We start from the raw sequence: 18,631 nt of genomic DNA, 5'->3' as shown, positions 1-18,631 counted from the left end.
TCGATAATGATAAAATTTGCATGCATCGAGATCGTCGTTGTCGTGCTCGTCGTAATTAGTCCAACGATCGTACCCTACGGGGAAAGGAAGCGTCGCGGCTACGCAACTGTGCCAGTCGCAAGGCATCTTCGATTTGCCTATTAATGTGGTATTAATTAGGAGACCCCGAGGGTTTATCCCGACCGCATTACGGTATGTATTATGGCAATGCACGGTATTATCGAGTTTGTTTCTCTTCCGCTTTTCGATCAACCGTGTGTATGCTAAATACAACGAACGTTCTCCACGCGATATACGTAACATAACAACGATCTAGGACAAAATGAATGTTTTACGTCTAAGTTTAAAACTTAGATCGCGAACGGTCGGTATTTAATGTCAAGAAACTGGAATAATCCCTCCCTGTCCTCTTCTTCTTCTTCGTACGTAAAGATCTTCGTCTATCAAAGCAACCTCTTCGTTACGTCTCATTTTTCATCGCGGTGTACGAGGTACTTTGGGGAACAAATTTTCCAGCAAAGTTTGCTGTTCGCTCGAGCGTCAACTTTTGCACTTTGCCGATGTCACGACGTCGCCCGACAACCGTCCTGAATTATAAACGTCCAGCTCCGCTGTCAATTTTCGAGTAACTCGAGCGAGGTCCGATGCTGTCACCGCGCCAGCAGCCTCATTTTCGACGTTGCAAACTGTCTTTGGATCGTCGATCGTCCTCGCTGTCTTCGACGTTCTCCGTCTTCGTTCGATCAAAGTTCGTAGCCGTCACCACAGCGTCCGAGTTTTATACTCGCGGCAAAAGCAATCGCGAATTCTTCGCTGAACCGATCTTGCCGCGCGACAGGTCCACGTAGAAAATAGGAGAAGCCAGTAAAAGCGAAACGTTCGAAACGCGGAGTCCTCGAGAATTTTTCTGTCGCGTCGGCTTGAATTTACGGAACGATTCGGCAAACCAGTTCTTCGCGAAGCCTGGCGTTCCTGAAACGAGAAACGCGTCCGGTGCTTTGCCGCGGACCATAGACCCGGCCACCTTCCTCCTTCTTTCTTTTCTACGAAAACAGGACGAGTCCGTTACTCTCGGCATTGTTTCGCGTAAATGGTACAGCCCCGTGGAATGGCCCACGCGACAAATATCGCGCATTCTTCGACGGCGCACGTCACCGAGTTACGAGTCTCCCGTTGCGCTTCTCGCACTCGTTGAAAAAGGAACGCGAAATTGTCCTTTCAGCTTCCATCAGACAACGAGCTCCCAGCGGAGTTTCTCGTTTTCTTCTCGATACGACGCGCGCGATAATCTCTCCAACTTTATTCTTTGTTATTTAATTTGTACTTTACGATATGTCCAGCTGCACATTCGGTAAATTTTTCTAGCTTTATCGCTAAATGGCACGTGGATGGCTACCCTCCCCAGCTCGATACCATTTTCCAGTTTGTCCATTTTATTTCTCTTTACGGGAGTTTTGCTCGCTTCAGCAGCCAGATGGTTTGGACGTGTCGCCGTTCCTTTGCTGTATTTTTTTGCGTACCTGTCGATTTCTTCTTTGACCCTTGGTATTTTTAAAAGTCTTTGCGTATATCCTCGTTTCTGACATACCATGGGTCGTTGACTATTGTTCCGAGTATCTTCGATCGTAGCGATTCTAGTTTATTTACGTGACTCGTTGCCACTGTCCACCATAGTGGTCCAAATTGATTTTATCGTCGTTTTGCAAATTTTTAGTTTATTTTCCAGTTTAGAGTTTCGACTAGATAGCCGGTGCATCTGTCTTCTTTTTATCCGTGTTTCGTCTATAATCGATTTAGTACGTCGCCTTCATGTAAATTGTCTGTCTAAGTAGAGTCCTAGGTATTTAATTTGGACGCAAATTACGAGAAATAAAGCGCGGCCAGCAAATCGATCCCGTTTCGCCTTCTCGCGCATAGAGTTCGACGCACACGTGTGGGACGACGATTGAGAGATTTACGGGAGCGTGAAGGGACACGAAGGGCAAAGTAAAAGCGGCGTGAAGACCGGCGATAGGCAAAATAACGCTATGCAGGAACACTGTGCGGCGTGCAAAGCTGAACGAGAAATTTCCTCGGTACCGTGACATGGTCACGTGTGTGGCACGCGAAAAGGTCGTTGCGCCTAATAACAGATCATTACGTCGTAATTAAACGCTTCTTCCACCGTTCGTTACGACGTCGTATCTCGCGCACGTGACGGTCGCGTGCTCGCTGTCCGTTTCTTTACGAATTATCGACGCCACAAGAAGCCTGCAATCGAACGACCGCTCGCATTTCACCAGTTTCCTTCGACGTAGACTAACGTCCCCGTATAAATTTAAATAACCGCACGAAGACGGCTACGATGCGACAAGAACGACCGAGCATTTTAAACGTAAAATCGATCGAACTTTTATAAATTCGACGGTTCCGTTTCCAAGACACCGACACGATTAACAGCGACACACGACTACGTAAAAAACAAACGATTTACTACCAGAAATACGTTTATGCCGCAACAAGACGGTACGAATAATCGTAAATTCCTGGGATTTTCTCCACTCTTCAATTTATGAGGTTGACAGCTTTTGCGCGACTCGCCTAAAGAAATTCTTCTCCGTAGCTTTTCCTCTTTCGTGTATATACACATATGGTATATGAATGCATGTATTTCCAAGGAACTTGAAAAACCAACGTCGATAGAGGATTCTTGGCGCCACACAACATTCAGAATTTAAGGGAACGAGACAAGGAACGGGTCAGTTTCTGCAACGAGGGCTAGAGTTCTCGCGTCGCATTAATATCGAAGAAACGACGTCTTGGCAGCCGGAACAGGACGAGTGACAGTAGCAATTTACTATACATCTACTCCACCTGTCCTAAGCGTCCTTCCTAAGCGACATGGTCGCAAACATTTAACAATCTTTCGCTCGACTAAGCGCCGTTGTAACGCTGCAGTTCGCACGGAAATAGACATCGACCGTTTTCCTCGAGACTTTCCGCGAGATTATTCTACTCGCATTGGTCGCTTTGACTCGTATCTATGAGCGTCCATCTGATTAATTTCTGTCCTTTTTGTTTCCGCATAGAGGGAGGTCGTGTGACGGTCGATGAATTAGTCGGCGGAAACGAACGTAAGCGCGTTCGCTCGTTAATGCACCGGTTGTTCGCATTCGCCAGCGGTGTGTCTCTCCTCCCTTTCGCCTTCGTTTTAATTCCGTTTCGCCCGTTGATTTCGACCGAATGGAATTTGGTCGGTCTCGCTACATTAGCTTTAATTCTCGCGACAATTTCTTATTCCCCGTCGTGCATGGTACCACGCGCTCGACGTGGGAACAGAATTTTAAAGCGACCAGGAGATGCGGTCAGTCCAAAAGACAAGCGTAATGATCGTATCGGAGGCAGGAAAGTGATCAATGATCGAATTAGTTGAACGTAAAGAAATTGCCGAGAGATAAAAACGATACTGTATGAAAGCGACAGACGAGAAGAGATAATCCCGTGTGAATGATTAACCAAAGTTTTCTGCACGGTGTTACTTGAGAAAGAACTGTTTGAGAGGAACTCTCCGGGTAGATCGCCCGTTCGATCGATATCCAGTTTGATCTCATTCCCAAAATTCTCGATTATTTGCGAGAGACTCGACGATAAAAAGAAATCGCGAAAGTTAAAAAGTAACTTCCGCCACGTCTTTCTTTCGATAGACGTACAACGATCGTGTCGGAAATTAGCTCGTTTAGCGGATTCTTCGTATCTAAAGAGGAGGAGATTAATCGACGCCTCGTTTCAGCATTTGCAAGATACCTCTACGAAGATGCTTTCGCGTTTCCTACTTTTTTTGCCAGCAGTTTCTATCGCTTGCGCCAAGACCAAGACTTTTGCCACGTCGTACGTAATCTGCGCTTCCCGGGGTTGGAGAGATCGTTGTCGATCGTTTGCCGCGCAGATCTCTGCAGAATTTCGAGGGAGGATTTTTTTTCGCGAATGCACCGCCACGGACACGTAGATCGTCCGTGATCACGCAAGGTCCGAGGGGAAATAGTGGAACGTCACGAAACGTCTGGCCTGTCCCGGAAGCGGGCTCGGATTCCTCTTCAAAGTTTTACCGGATAATAGCTTTGATCAACGAGCACGGACAAGGTTCCGAGGCAAAAGCACGCACGATGTATTTTCTCCTCCCCCTTCGCCCTTAGCTCCGTTTTTACCTGCAATTTCAGGGTCCTCCGCCAGGCGAGCATTTGATGCGCCTGTGCTCTTTGCCTCGCTCGAAGCGCAGCTATTACCGATTTTGCCTCTTCCAGCGATGTCACTTCCATCTCGTTGCCATCCTTGGACAAATCGCCTGGCCTTGCCTCGATGATCGCTGCCAACGGACAGCTGTCCATCGACGTCTCGTCGAAACTGAAATCAAAAATCGAACGATCGTCTTTTATTTCCTGTTCTGTTCGCACGATTGCTCAATCTCGGACACTTATCGTTAGCTCTATCTGGATAGCGAGCTGGAACGTCGATGAATGGTGAAACGTGGATCGTTGGAAGCGACGCGAATGCCTGCTCGTCGCGTGATCGATCGAGGAAGGAAACGCGGAAATGCACGGTTAGGGAACCGTCTTTGAGATCTCCAATTTATCAGGTCGGTAATGGATCTCGTAGACGGTCGAGGAAGATCGTCGGAAAGTGTACGGTGTCGTCGAAACAGCGAATCGATACGAGGTAAATATTTAAGCGACCAGGCAGAGCGTGTTTCTCGATCCGATCGGGATTAGCCGAGCTACGTGGAAACGAGGATTTCTCGAGCAGAGTCCTTTGAAAACCGAGTCTCCATTCGAATAAACGAGAACGACGCTATCCTATCGTTCGACGGCGAATCGATCGACCGACGAGACTCGTTTTTATCCGCTCGTCCCGCGAGTTCCGTTCGGTCATGCAGCTCGCAGTGAAATTTAATAAGAACCGCAAGGACTCACCGCGATCGCACAGCACATCGAACGCATTGAATGTCAGAAAAAATTCGAGGGAGCATCTGCGAAACTTCCGTGGCTGTCGCGACCACCGAGAACCCGCGAGGTTCGTTCCGTAGTTTTGTCGCGTATCCGTAAATCGCCTCGTAAATTCGCGCGCGTTACGCTCGCTTTAAAGTCGCCGAACGACTTCCTTCCGCTCCGCTTACTACGTTTTCACCCTTACGATTTACGCGAAATTCTTTTTCCTCGGGAATAATTAATTCTTCGTTGAAGAAACCGGCCCATTTAAAGTTGTAAATTGGAAAATTTAAAAAAGCAAGCGGCTTGCGAAAGATACGGGCACACGGATTTACGACCGTAAGAATTTATACCAGATTTCAAAAGATGCGATTCGAACGAGCCTGTTGACAAAATTTCGCTTACCGGTGCAAACTTTGTTTCCCTTTATTATCCCGCAACGGAGCTCTCGAATTTTCTGACAAGTTAATAACTCTGCTCGTGTTTTATCCACTAAAAACAATTCGTTGTTCGTCCGAGGTCACGACGAATCTATGGTTTTTAATCGAATCGAGTACCGGCTTCTCGAAACACGGAAAACGAATTACGGAATTTTATTCTATATTCGCGGCGGAATATTCGTGATATTTTTTGGCGCGCCGTCGGAAATTCCACGCGACGCGATTGGACCGCGTGAAATTCGCTGTTGCGAGGGCGAAAAATCCAACATAATATCTCTGGCGTAAATTCAAATGAAACGTAACAAATATTACACGGGGAACTGCGTTCGTGCAAGGCTCGAGCCGCGCTCTACGGTTTATTCGGCTATTCGTATTCGAGATTTGTACTCGTAAAAGTATGCAACGATTTCGAGCAGCGAACATAATCGATACACGGACCGCACGAAATCCAGCAAGCGGGATAACAGAGTAACGTTTCATTTACAATTTTAGGTATCATTTGCATAACACAGCCTCGATATATTTATGGAAAATGTTGCTTTTCCTGCACGCGAGACCCGACCATTCGCTAATTAAGTTGGAATAAATTATGCATGAGTCACCGACCGAGTCACCCGACACGGCTGATGTTTCCTTCTTTCTGTTGGCGACGATCGATCCCTCCAGCTTTGTCCGTCTACGTACTGTGTACTTGCTTACTTGTCACTGTATTTCGCACGACATAGACGGGTGTCGCGAACCAAGAAAAACGCACCGACTCCTGCCACTCTCCGCTCCGTTAAGCGCTCTACTTTATTCATCAAACAACCCCTCGTCGTTTGTACTTTATTCGACCGCTGAATATTCATAACGTTAATATCGATAAATTCTCAATTGTTTCTTGCTGGTCGATTCGTCACGCGCGTTCTCCAAACACGCGACGGTTGAAAATATTTCCTAGCGAAAGATAGCTTACTACTCGGACGAGCGACGTTGCACGATCAGCCAGCTACGTAATTGTACGTAAATACAGTGTCTGTTAGCTGGCGAGAGCGCCCAAGAGGTAAATTAACGTACTCGGACAGCCGCAAACAAATCCGTGGAATTTGCTAAACGTTGCCGCATGTAGTTTGGCAGAGTGTGAGACGTTGATACAACTCTCATCAATTAACGCATTGTTGATGGCTAATTTATTTATTAAGACACAGGGTTTGCGCTTCATCGACAGAATCTCGCAGCAACTGGCGAGATCGTATGCCCGCGTTTTGCCAATAGCGCGATTTTTTCTCGCCTGCAAGCGCACGAGTAACGCAGCTGGTTGGACACGGTTCTCCGTTAACCACGAACGATCGTGGCAGCGAGACAAACAAAACCGTTTCTCAGCTTGCCACATGTCCGTTCGCTGCAATTTCCGGCGAAACTATCCCCTGTTTCGTATTATATAGTCGCATGTATCGCGCGAATTTCCCTTCCCTGTCGGTTTACGAGCCCTGCAGGCCTTCATTTACGACTTCTGCAAATCGGTCTCAATTATCGCTGACAATGCGAACAGAGGGCTCGGTTCTCGCGTTTCTGTTTCGGCCGTGCAAAGGGTTGGCGTACGACGAAGAACCCTCCCGTTCGTTTGACTTGCACGCACCTGCGAAACCGACTATCGCGATCTAGAGAGACCGACGAACCCGCTCGTCGTCTTTCGTCGTGAATTGTAGCCAGCTGGTGCGAAATGGAGTTCCGGCGAATCTACGCGCAGCTCCGGCCGTTTTCAGCTACGATCTCGATAACCGTAACGACCGGCGTCGTATCGCGACTCTGTCTTTCTCTTTCTTCGACCTCTCGCTCCACCTACGCTCCCTTTCTTTCTTTCGTCTATTTCTCGCTTTTACTTGGTCCTTTCGTGTACTGGAAACGGCCAGGCGTTTTAAAGAACTCCATCGTTAGGCACGCTGTTAACGAACTGGACGAAGTACGGTTTTAAGCGAAGTCTCTTTGACCGTCCGTACCACCTAGCTCTCGAAACGATCGCAAAAATGTTTCGGACAGAAAGGATGCCGCGCATCCCCGTGGGCATTTTCAAAGGTAACCGGAGTGTCGATCGATCGAGGCGTTTAGACAACGAGTTAGAGGAAAGACCGACAAAAGACTACCAACCGCGCACCCGATACACGGCGAATCGAACGAATACCTCGATACACGATCTTCGATTTCATCGAGATAGAACGGTTCGTGGGCAGACGCGTTTCGTCGCTGGACATCGATCGATAACGTTGTCGACGGTGAACCGTGGTCAAGAGAAAATATATCAAAATGACAGGCGGTGGCTACGAGGATCGGACGTTTGTCCACATGTCTGAAACTGTTCCGTTCGATGGATCTAGCACCTCGATCTGGCTAAAGTAGTAGACGTTTTAATTCGAGCAGTAAAATTCGATGCAATCGGATTATCCGCTTGTAATTGGTACGAGCGGAGTAACCGATCGCAAGGTATGCGGAAAAAGTCGTAAATTAATTTCGCGAAACCTCGTTGGAAGAAGCTAATGTACGTTAAAAACAAGCGGCAGTGGATGCGAAACGTTGAGAAGTAACGAAGGAAAAGGGGGATAGGTAGAAGGAGGTAAAGGAGGCTAGGGATAAAAGCTTTTTGAATGACGGCGCTTCCGCTGTCGATGAATCAGGAGGAACTCTTATAGATTCAGGGGCGGGAGCAACGACGGGCGGAAATTATATTTCGCCCTAGTCAGTCAAAAATTATAATATACATGGTTGTCGGCTCTGTCCGAAGGATAAAGAACGGGATAGGAAATGCAATTTCTCAGGGGGCCGAACGATCGCCTCTGCATAGCCTGAAAATAATCACTCGCCGCTCCAATAAATTACATCATAGAGGTTGTTCAACCGTCACGACCTGCGTTACACGGCTAATACACAGGTACCGTCTCTATTAAAAGTAATACGTACGTTTTGCGAAACAGCTCGGACATAAACGAACCAAATGGTGGAAAGCATCTCCTCGAGTTTCTTCGAGGTCTTTGAACTTTCGACTTCCATCTGCGCACCAAACGCGATACGTAGAATTAAACGTACGCGATACTAATCGACGATAACGCTACCAACGAGAGATATGCTTTTAAGTGGAATCGCACGTGGGTCAAAGAATATTTCGCGCGCGAACGTACAAAGTCTACGAACGCAGTTTGACAGACGATCCTCGCGATTTACGATCGTCCCGGGACCTCGCGAACAATCTCGATCGGCGAAGCGAACTTATCGCGCGATTAAAATTAATTTACGGCGACGAGAATGACCGAGGAAACCGAGCACGCAGCAACGTGCCGTGAAAACAAGCAGCTGTTCCGCCTGCAGCCTTTGCATAATTTTTCCTCGAAACGAGTGACTACGCGTCCTCGTGGCGCCGATGCCGACCGCCCGTTCTAACCACCTTATTTATCATTCGCACGAGAGTTTTTAATTTGTCGCGAAGGATTGCACGACGGTTTAAAAATTAATGCGCGCTGCGGCTCGTGCAGGACGTTTCGTGCGGATCGTAGGATTTCAAAAATCACGCAGGAAATCTCATCTGGCATTGAACTGCGGCGTTTTAAACTACGTGTCGACCCAACTACGAATTTCTGACGATTTAATTGGAAAAGTAATTTGGGATATGGACGCACGTTACACGCTGAATAAGATGGATCGATCGTTCGGGTATAAGCTACGGAACGGATTGCGTACGGGTAACACTTGGATGAAACGTTTCGCCGACATCGCAGCTGGCTTGATCGAGGCCAAACCGGAGATTTGGTTCTACAACCAGGCGCAAACCATAACTTTTAACTACCTCGACGAATCGGTGATTCGAACGGGGATGTAACCGGACGGTACTCGAGGCCGTTGCCGCACCGCGAGATTAAAAGTTGGCTGGTTCGGAAAAATTGCAGCAGACAGACGTAACCGAAATATTGATTAGCCTGATAAACGTCGGAGGATTCGAGTTCCGAGAATGCCACGGCGTTATGCGAGAGAAGAGGTCATTCTCGAATGTGTTTTTTTACAACCGGTAATTTCCAAACGGTATTACCGATCGCGACGACCACGCTGCTACGCGACCCGTACCAACACTCGCCGTTCATCGTCCAACGAATTACATCGAGGTGGCCGCATCTCTCGCCAATTTTGCATAATTTCCACCTCGTGCCGGAAACGCTCGCCTCGTCGTACGCTGCTCTTACGAATGCTCGTAAAAAGCCGAGTACGTGGCCTTTTCTGAGATCGTGTTTATCCTAATTGCAGAGGTCATCGAAGCTCTACTCGGAAACAAACATTTTCTTCCATCGAACCTGTCCGTTTCTCGCTCCGAATTCGCCTCGTTTTTCCTCCGTCGGACGACGATCTTCGATCATACGCCGATTCTGCGATCCGATCGACAAGCTATTCTCGTCCCTTTGCTTTATTCTCAAAGCGTCGGCGCCGGGCCGGCGTGTACGCGATGACCGTCTCGCTCTTCTCTTCTTTACGCGTTTACTCGACTGCTCGGCCATTCGGCAACTAATAACGAGGCGAACGTGTTTGCCGATTATCGAGATTCCTGTTTCACAAGCCGTTAAGCGATACATTCGTATTAACGGCAGCATGGCTGTCGTTAACGCGAACGAGAAACGGCTAGTTTAGAAGGCTCGTTCGTAAGCTGTTTTACCTACAACGGTCGATTTTCATTCTCGACGCGATAACGATTGCTCGGTGTCGCGTGTACGTCACTTGGATCTTCGATCGAACGACGCGAGATCTAATAGCATTCCACCGCGGCACCGAATCGCGAGGAATCGCACCGGAGGAAACGTTTATCGGAACTGTGCGAAAAGTTGCCCGTCGACGATGTCGGCCAACTCTTACCCACGTTGTCTATAAAACTCTTTCATCGCCAATTACTTACGACTACGAATAAATTACTTCGCAGACGTGAATTCCTAATTATCGTAAACGTAAAAACGGAAATGTCCGTATGTCTCGATATGCGACGTAGCATGTGTAGTTTGTCGAGCAAAGAGCCGCGTGTTCCCGTAGATCGTGCGTTCGAGAGACGAACGAGCGTGGTCTGACGAGTTGGCGAATCAATTTGCCGAATTAAACGGCGCGCAACGCGAATCCATATTGTTATGGATTAGCAAAGGCATTCGTCGCGTGGACGAACACAGGCAACGACAAAGACATTTTTACCGTAATCGCCGCAAGAATGGAAATGAACATGCGGCTGTACCGAGCAATCCTCCCGTTTCCGGATCCCCCCAGTATAAAAGTATCAATCATCGGCAGGAAAATTTCGCAATTATTCTCTCTGGCCGGTCGTATTAATTGTAATTTCATTATCGACGACGATTGCCGCCGAACGGCCAGCGTAATAACGAGTATCGACGACGAAGTTAGTTTTATGTTCCACGGAAGAGCGATGAAATTTACGGAATTCCATTTTGCTCGCTGATCAGATTTTTCGTTTCGACGCGGCCATCGTTAGAACGAAACGACCTCGACGATTAATCCCGAGTTCCCGATACACCTCTCGCGACGACTCCTTCACTGCCGGAACAAGTATTTCGAGCACGATCTATCAATTACCTCTGGCGTCTGGGAACGCACGGAATCGATAACGCTCGATAGTCGCCGCGTGTATGAGAAAATCCGGCTCGCCGAATTTTCATCGATTTCCAGTTCCCGTTAAATTAACGGCCCTTGATGTATATAGCGGCGAACAAATAACGACTGGAAGCTGCATTCTATTAAAACGAATCACAGATCGTCGAACAATTAGAGGAGAATTGCCACGCAACATCTGGCGGAGCGGAAAATTTACGGATGACCGCTATATCGCAAAGCGTATAAAAGCGAAACTGGAAGAAAAGACGGATGTAAGTTAAAATCGCTCGTCGGGGAAGGTCGGATCGCGTGGCATTTTCGCCAGATTCGTTACGGATGACGTACATTCGAAGAGTTCTTTTCGTCCTTACGGCGACGGTATGAAGGCGGTACTCGCAGTTTCCCTTGCCATTTCTTCTCCTTTATAGCCGCTCTTGAAGCATCACCGGAAAATATTTGCTTTGCTTATTTCACTTTCTTTTCCTCTTTGACAGCCTGTTCTCATCATCACCCATTCGAGAATTCTCGGGTTAAGTCCTCGCCATCTGCCACTTGGCTTGGTGCCTCTAATTCCATCAGACTGTCGGTTTCCCTCGTTAATCGCGCGTCTTTCGCCCATCCTACGAAACGCAAATATACCGCTTTTCTTCGATCGTTACGAGCCACGATTCTCGGAGAAAACGCTCGTCTCCTTTCTCATCTCTGAGACCGAATTTTTGGTAAGAGCAAAAACCCCGAGATTTTCCGAGCTTTGCGAATAATTTACGAGACGCGAACTCTCGAACGGGGAGGAAGATTCGAGAGGGTAGACTCTGCGGGGAATAGAAATCGTGCGTTTGAAAATTGTCGGTCTTGCAAAGCAGTTTGACGAGACGGTGCACATCGCGAGTCGGTGGCCCTAACGGAACTATGCTCGTTCGGACGAGTCTTTTCCTCGACTTTGCAACCTCTCGCGTGGTTACCTCGCGTCACAATCCGGCAAATCTGGTTAACGACAAAGACTTTAGTTCGCAATGTTCTATGCTCCGAGAGGCAAAGTCCGAAATTAATACGCTCGATGAAATGAGGCCAAAGTCGGCAGGACATCAAAGACTCTAGGGGACAGGGTGAAAGCTCCGAGAATCTAACGCTAATCCGCGTTCGAAACTGTCATTTGGGCATTTTCACGAATCCAAGAACCTGTAGCGGCGACGGAAGCTCGCTAAATACTTTCGCTCGCAGCGTTTTTTCGAGGACGATGTGAGAAGATAGCGCGAGAAAGGTCAGGAAGATCGATGATGGCCGTGGCGGCGGTGGATGTAAAACGCGAGGCTGGAGGCGGAGCACGGATACGTTCGTACAGGATTTCGCAATTAGCCTGCCTAACGGGCTCGTCAAACGCGCGCGGATAAAGGATTCGAAAGAGGTGAAACACGCTGACCGCGAGAAACTCGTTGTCGTCTCGTTACGTTCCTCTCGACGCGCACTTCGTTCCCCGATAGAGTAGCACACGCGTTGACAAATCGATAGAGAAGCGAAAAGAGGATTACCTTTGGTCTTGGTCTCGTCGGCATCGCGATGTGGCGACATCCGGAACAGAAACGATGCATCCTGCGCGAACGAAAAAGGAGAATGACGCGTCGCCTGTGTTCCGCGACAGAGAGCGAATTTCGTCTCCTTTTCGTTGTTCTCGGCGCGATGAAAAGCCGGACAACTCGATGGAGGTAGGTGGAGCGGAACGCGAGAAAGCTGCTATTTCGTGGTGACCGCGATTCCAATGGACCTTCTTTTCTTCTTGGACGGGGAAGGAACGGGCAACTCCCGAAAGGAAGATGAAACAGCGAAGAATGAAAATACAAAGAATAAAAAAGAAACGATCGAATTCAAGATCGAAAACAAGAAAGAGAGTATCGCGCGAAAAAGCCGGCAGAGTAGCAAGGAGGCAGGTGGTTGATGCAATCGCGGTGAGAGGACGAAGCGAACGAATAGAGGACGAGGCGCGTGACCGTGTGTAACGGAAAGAAGGAAGAGAGAGATAAAGAGAGACAAAAGCGAGAGATAAGGCGGACGAAAAGTGCGAAAAGAAATGAAAAAAGCTGCATCGAAGGGCTTTCGTGCCAAAAGTCGTCCGCTTTTACGAGCCTTGATCGATGCGTCTGCGCTGAGAAAAGACGAAAACGAAAAAAGGCGACGCAAAGCGAGTGTATGGTGCGCTCTTTGTTATCGAGGATTGCACGCTCTAAAGACGGTTGGAGATTCTCGGCTTCGTGCTAAACAGCTGTGTGCTACGGCCGGTTTTTCTCCCTCGTCTGTTTCCTGCTTCTCTTCCGATAATCCCTCGACATATCGATGTCTATAGCTCTCTGTTCGTCGATCTAGTCAGCGCGGTTACGGCGGCTTCAGTTCCGTTCTATGGCCAAATTCTGATACGGTCTGACCGCTCACCCCTTACGTCCTGTTTACAAACACTTGGCCCGATTTGCTATCATGCAAACAAACGCGGATCGTGAGATTTTCCCTCGTCTCGTCAAAGGGATACTCATCTGCTCGGTGCTGCTACGTTGGTCCTCTTCCTCCTTCCGATAATTCATCTGGGATGACTCGATCCGACGATAGCGCGTCACTGTTCCCGAAGCTCGAGTCGCGCGATCCAACCACCGCAACCAGCGAAGCAAACGGTCCTCGTGGTAGATGGTCGAGGAACCGACTGACGGAACTCGCCGCGTTCACCGTGCACCGTCTTTTAAAATCGCGTTCCCGATCTCGTGGCGACCAGCAGGCGAACCACGCAGACGCACGACGGCGAACGTTCATCCGCAGCAACGTCCGTGAGACACAGCGGCGGCGACGACGCCGCAAGCCCGATTAACCCACGGCAGGAGGAAGCAGAGAACGCGCATACGGCCGCTGCCGCTGCTGCCACTGCGCCGTGCCGGTTGAAATTCGCCAAACTCGCTGCATACTGGTTCTGCACATGCTTCTTCGAGTAGGCCACGTGTAGTGGTGGTGCGCGTCGCTCAGCCATCCCGAGCAAAGTACTCCGATCGCCGCGATTCCGTGATCGATCGATTCGATCCATCTTTGACTGGCTTCCGTTCGTTATCTTCTTACGAAACTTTGCAACGTCGAACAGCGCCAGATACGCCCTTTTTCGATGGAGTTTAAAGGCAAGTTGTCTCTCACCGTAGCCGCTTCTTGCCTCGAGACCCATCGAACAACCGTTCTCCTATAACTTTTTATCCACGAAACAACGTGCTTAAGAAACTGAAGACCGTTTGTGGTACTATTGGATAAATTCCAGTAATTAGGCAAGGGGGTGGAGTTGCTTCCGTGAATTCCAAACTTTGCCAATTTATCGCCATTTTCTCTCCGCTCGCAAAAAACTTACTTTCGTCTCTGCTTTCAAATAAAGTAAGCAAGTCTTTGAAAATACCTTATCGACGCGTTGTTCGAATTTGCTCGGCAAACTCGTCGAAAACTATTTACGTTAATAACCATCGGCAGGAATAATTCTACGAAGAAGCTACGTTTTATCGGACAACGTCGTGTTCCGTGCGAAAATTAAACGGAGGCAACGTCGCAGAGTTTCGCACGAGTTTCGCGAATACGATACCACGGAGACCGGCAAACCGTTTCAAAACCAACAAACTATCCGTGAAGTCGCGTCGAACGAACCCTTCCAGCTCGCCAAGACACTCGCGAGTCGCGTTTCACGGCGGAAAATCGCTGGCGTAGTCAGCGATTTCGCGCAGCTATGCGAATTTCTAGACGTTTACGAGCGAACTAGATGTTGCGCGAATACAACAGCTACGATCCGAGCGACGCCGTTTGCCCCTGTAATTGGTGTCCGCGTATCTGTACGCGAGCATAAATTTCCAACGATTATGACCAATTACGGAGAAGCTGTAATCATTGACGATTTAATCCGTTCGATTTACCGATAAAGCGTTAATACAGATAAATGTTAAATTATACGCGGCGATAATCGTTAAAGAGAAAAAGTACGTGAAAAAGGAAAAATGCAAGTCCGCTGCGGGAATACGCACGAAAGCAACTAATTAAAAGTTAACGATAAACGAATCGACCTTTTCCTTTTCTCGTTTAGCGGAAACCTGCCGCTCGCTTTTCGTCCGATCAATTCGTTTCCTCGATTACGATATGAACCGTGATAACGGCGTTGGGTAATCGAATCGCGAGGTTGACACGGTCGGACTGTCGTCGAAATTACCGGTGGATGCGACGGATAAATGGCTGCAGGCTCGTCGACATTCGTACGCTGCCGACGCCACGTGTGAAACTAGAAAGTTTGACGCGTTCCTAGCGAATTCCATGGTATCTCGACGTTCTTCCAGGCTTCCGTGATTCGCCAATTTTCGTTCTACGCGTCGGAACGTCGAGCAGGCGAGAGAAAAGTCGATTCTCCGATGGCAGCTGCCGGCTGGAGCGCGACGCTTCTACCTTAGCCGGTTGCTCGTAATTTCGCGCGAGCTCGTAACATCCGAGTGACAATGGACGATAAAGACATTGCCGCGAGTCGATGAGTCGTAGGCAACTGGAAAGGTAGCTCGTTATCACGGCGAACTTGCCAGACTTCAGAGACAGGCTTTGGTAACTTTGTTGCGTTCCCTCGGCTCTCGCGAGTAGCTTCGCTACAAAAGAACGTATCATGGGGAATCAAAGCGCGATTCCGTGCAACAGGATTTACCGAGTCGAAACGCGCTTGGCGCGTGTCAGGAAAGACGAAAGAAGCGCGCCGTTACGTGGCAGAATGTTCCCGGCGTATCTCGTCGCGCACGTCTCACCAAACTCGCTGTATTTCCACCGAACGAGAAACACCATATTTCATTTCGGTCTTTTGTTTTACTTCCATTTACCAGCAGAAGACACGATGGATTCGCAGCACGGTGTAAAAAGAGAACGTTCAATCGATTTTCTGTCAACGAAAAGGAATCTCGTCCGTTTGAGCGGACGATGTTCAACGAAACCACTCTCGATCGACGGATTAACGCGCTGAATGTGCCTCGCCAAGTTATTAAATTGGTCCCTGTAGCGACGAGATTTTAGCGAACGAACGGATCAAGGATAGACGAAAGCTGGCTGCAAGCTGCTACTCGCCACGATGAAAGAAGAGGAAGCTAGCGGTGGTGGACGACGAAGCCACAAACGTGAAAACTGCGGGACGAAGTTTCGATACTTTGGCGGATAAGAACTCGGAAACTGAACACTTTCCGTGCAACGATCGAACGAGAACATGGCCCGTTAGTTGGGGAAACGCGAGCTTCGCGTACAAACGGAATATCGAGATCGCCGTCGAGCGTGAAAGACGCGACGAGATCAGAAGAGAATATACACGGACGACAGAATGTACTCGACAGCGTCGCGATAAACGAAAGCATCGAGTATGCATCGACTGTGTATCGAATTATCTTTCGTTCGCGCGTTACGAATGCTAAAAGATTCAACGTAGTTTAGCTTATGAAGGCTCGTATAGTTGGAAGATAATCCGATTCTACGAGAATTTCGACGAGAAAACCAAGGAAGGAAGATTCAGCTGAGAAGTAAATACCAAAGACAATCGTGATATCCTTGCGTTTTCAGCGGAAGCTGAATGCTTGCGTTTTCAACGGAAGCTGAATCCTTGCGAAACGGCAACCACCGAGACGAGTCTATTACCGGAAAGAGGAAGAAGGTCGAAAAAAGACGAGCGAATGGATAGAAAACGTCGATGAGCAGGAATTTCGGTTATTTTGCTCGAGGCGGAAGAAAGAAACTCAGACCGGACGTGGGTGGGATGACCTGCGAAGCGACCTGCACGAGAAGGGACGACGATCTCAGGGCGGACAGTGAATTTTGTATAAAACAGCGGAATCGCTCAGCCAACGTGAGTCGTTGCGAACAAAGCGTAGAAGAACGCGGGGGGCTGCGAACGTGACGTTAATTTCAATCGGGGCACGTCGAATAATCTTCTCTTCTCTCGTTCCCCTCGTTCGTATCGGTCTCCGTGGTAGTCTCGAAGAAGAAGCGCGAACTCGGAATAGAAGAAAATTGAACGGGCCAGCTGCGTTTCCACGCTGCAAAGTTACCGCGATAAGATTGCGAACGATTATATCGTGGCTCGCGCTCTGGACGTGACCAACGTCGTGGAAAATAGAAGGTTCTGGCAAACGCGCGCAAGGCGTTCTTCGATTCTCGATGAGATTCCTCGCGACGCCACGTTGACGCGGTCTTCGTGGTTATCGATGTCCGATAACGTTGTTCCATGGATTTTTAATTGCTTCCCCGATTCAACCGCGAATCACGGCGGTTTTTTGATTCTCCCGAGTGTTTTTATACCTCCGGCAATCTTCGTCGAGCAGATCATTTTTAACGTCCGATACGAAGCGGTTGGTCGCACAGCCGAGCGATCGTTCAGCCGTATATCGCCTCGAAATACGACTATTTCGTCGACTAAAATCGCTTCCACTTCACCATTCGACGAATGCACCGAGAACTTGCATCGAAACTTGAAAATCAAAGCGATATTCACGCTCGACTTTACGCGTTCGATCGAAACGAAGTGCAAACTCGATACTCGACGATATTTCTCGGAACGCCGAGCGTTTCCAACGGAACGCCACGTCGAACCTCCTCTCGTTGGCTCCTTCTGCGTTCGTTCGCTAAATTTAAACCGCCCTTTAGTCTTAGCCTCGCCCTTCTTCGCAGAATTACTCGTATCGCCGTTTCCGTTTCTTTTTCCAAGTTCAACTGTTTGCCAGTCTACTCGTAGATGAAACGACGTTTCGCGACCGGTAAGACGGAAGGACGACAGGGGGAGAAGAACGCGCGAAAACGTCGAGACGGAGCTCGTTTCGCGACCGCTTTCGTGCACGTTCGCCGCGCAACTGCCGCGTCCGAATATTCGCCGATACTACATGTGCGTCGTATTTGCAAGCCCCGACCGGCGGGCATCGGCTGCAGCTGCTCGACAACCTCCTCCGGCAGCGTCCCGACGCCCCTCCCAGCCCTCGTTTTCCTCCTCTACCGATTCCCACCTCCTACCGATTCCCGCGATAACAATAACGACGGTAATACATCCTCGTTGCGGCGAATGCAAGGAACCATCGCCGACTCCTTCCACAACGCGCCAAACAACGCCATTCTCACCAAGCGACCAACAAGTTTATCGGAACAGCGAAACAAGAGTAACCAGGAATATTATGCGAAATATCGACTTGCTGGGATTGGCCGGACGATCGATAGGCTCGTTCTTCTTAAAGTTACGTTGCCTTTGTTTCGCCATGCTGGAAAAACAAGACACGATCGGAGAGAAAAGGAGGAAAAGTTAGTCGCTTCCGCGTGTCGAGAGGCTGAAACGATCTTCGATTTGTTAAATTGCCTAACCGAGGTCGGCATCCTCCGTTTGCCAAATCTACGTTCATGCTCCGAGTCTATTCGGAGACGAAAGTCTTTCCTCGCGATTCGCTGTTGGATTTTCTTGAAACCAAGATGAACGTACTAGCTGATCGCCTTTAAACGAAGAAAAGCCGTTGAAGCGGTAAATGGAAATGTGAAAAGGACTTTCGTGCACCGAGTAATTAAATGCCACCTGCGCGCCTAATTATCCGAGAAGCCAGCTTTTTAAAAGGCAGATAATACACGGGTGACAAC

At 48.7% G+C, this 18,631-nt stretch overlaps 1 protein-coding gene across 5 annotated transcripts in view; it reads right to left on the bottom strand.

The window, feature by feature from the left end:
- Positions 1-18,631, bottom strand: part of LOC122566213 — an 81,855-nt gene that overhangs the window by 4,149 nt on the left and 59,075 nt on the right. For 2 of the 5 annotated variants that reach the window (XM_043723159.1, XM_043723158.1), the window contains exons 2-3: positions 12,535-12,595; positions 4,185-4,380 (exon numbers count right to left, since the gene is read on the bottom strand). In XM_043723159.1, the coding sequence (XP_043579094.1) occupies positions 4,185-4,380; positions 12,535-12,595 (257 nt within the window). Of the gene's footprint in view, positions 1-4,184; positions 4,381-11,350; positions 11,626-12,534; positions 12,596-18,631 lie in introns of those variants that run through there. The other 3 variants (XM_043723160.1, XM_043723161.1, XM_043723162.1) reach the window with 2 other exon arrangements.

Source organism: Bombus pyrosoma, linkage group LG3, assembly GCF_014825855.1.
Source record: "Bombus pyrosoma isolate SC7728 linkage group LG3, ASM1482585v1, whole genome shotgun sequence".
NCBI classification, from domain to species: domain Eukaryota; kingdom Metazoa; phylum Arthropoda; class Insecta; order Hymenoptera; family Apidae; genus Bombus; species Bombus pyrosoma.
Note: the sequence above shows the minus strand (reverse complement) of the source record. Positions and strands in the feature narration are given on the sequence as shown.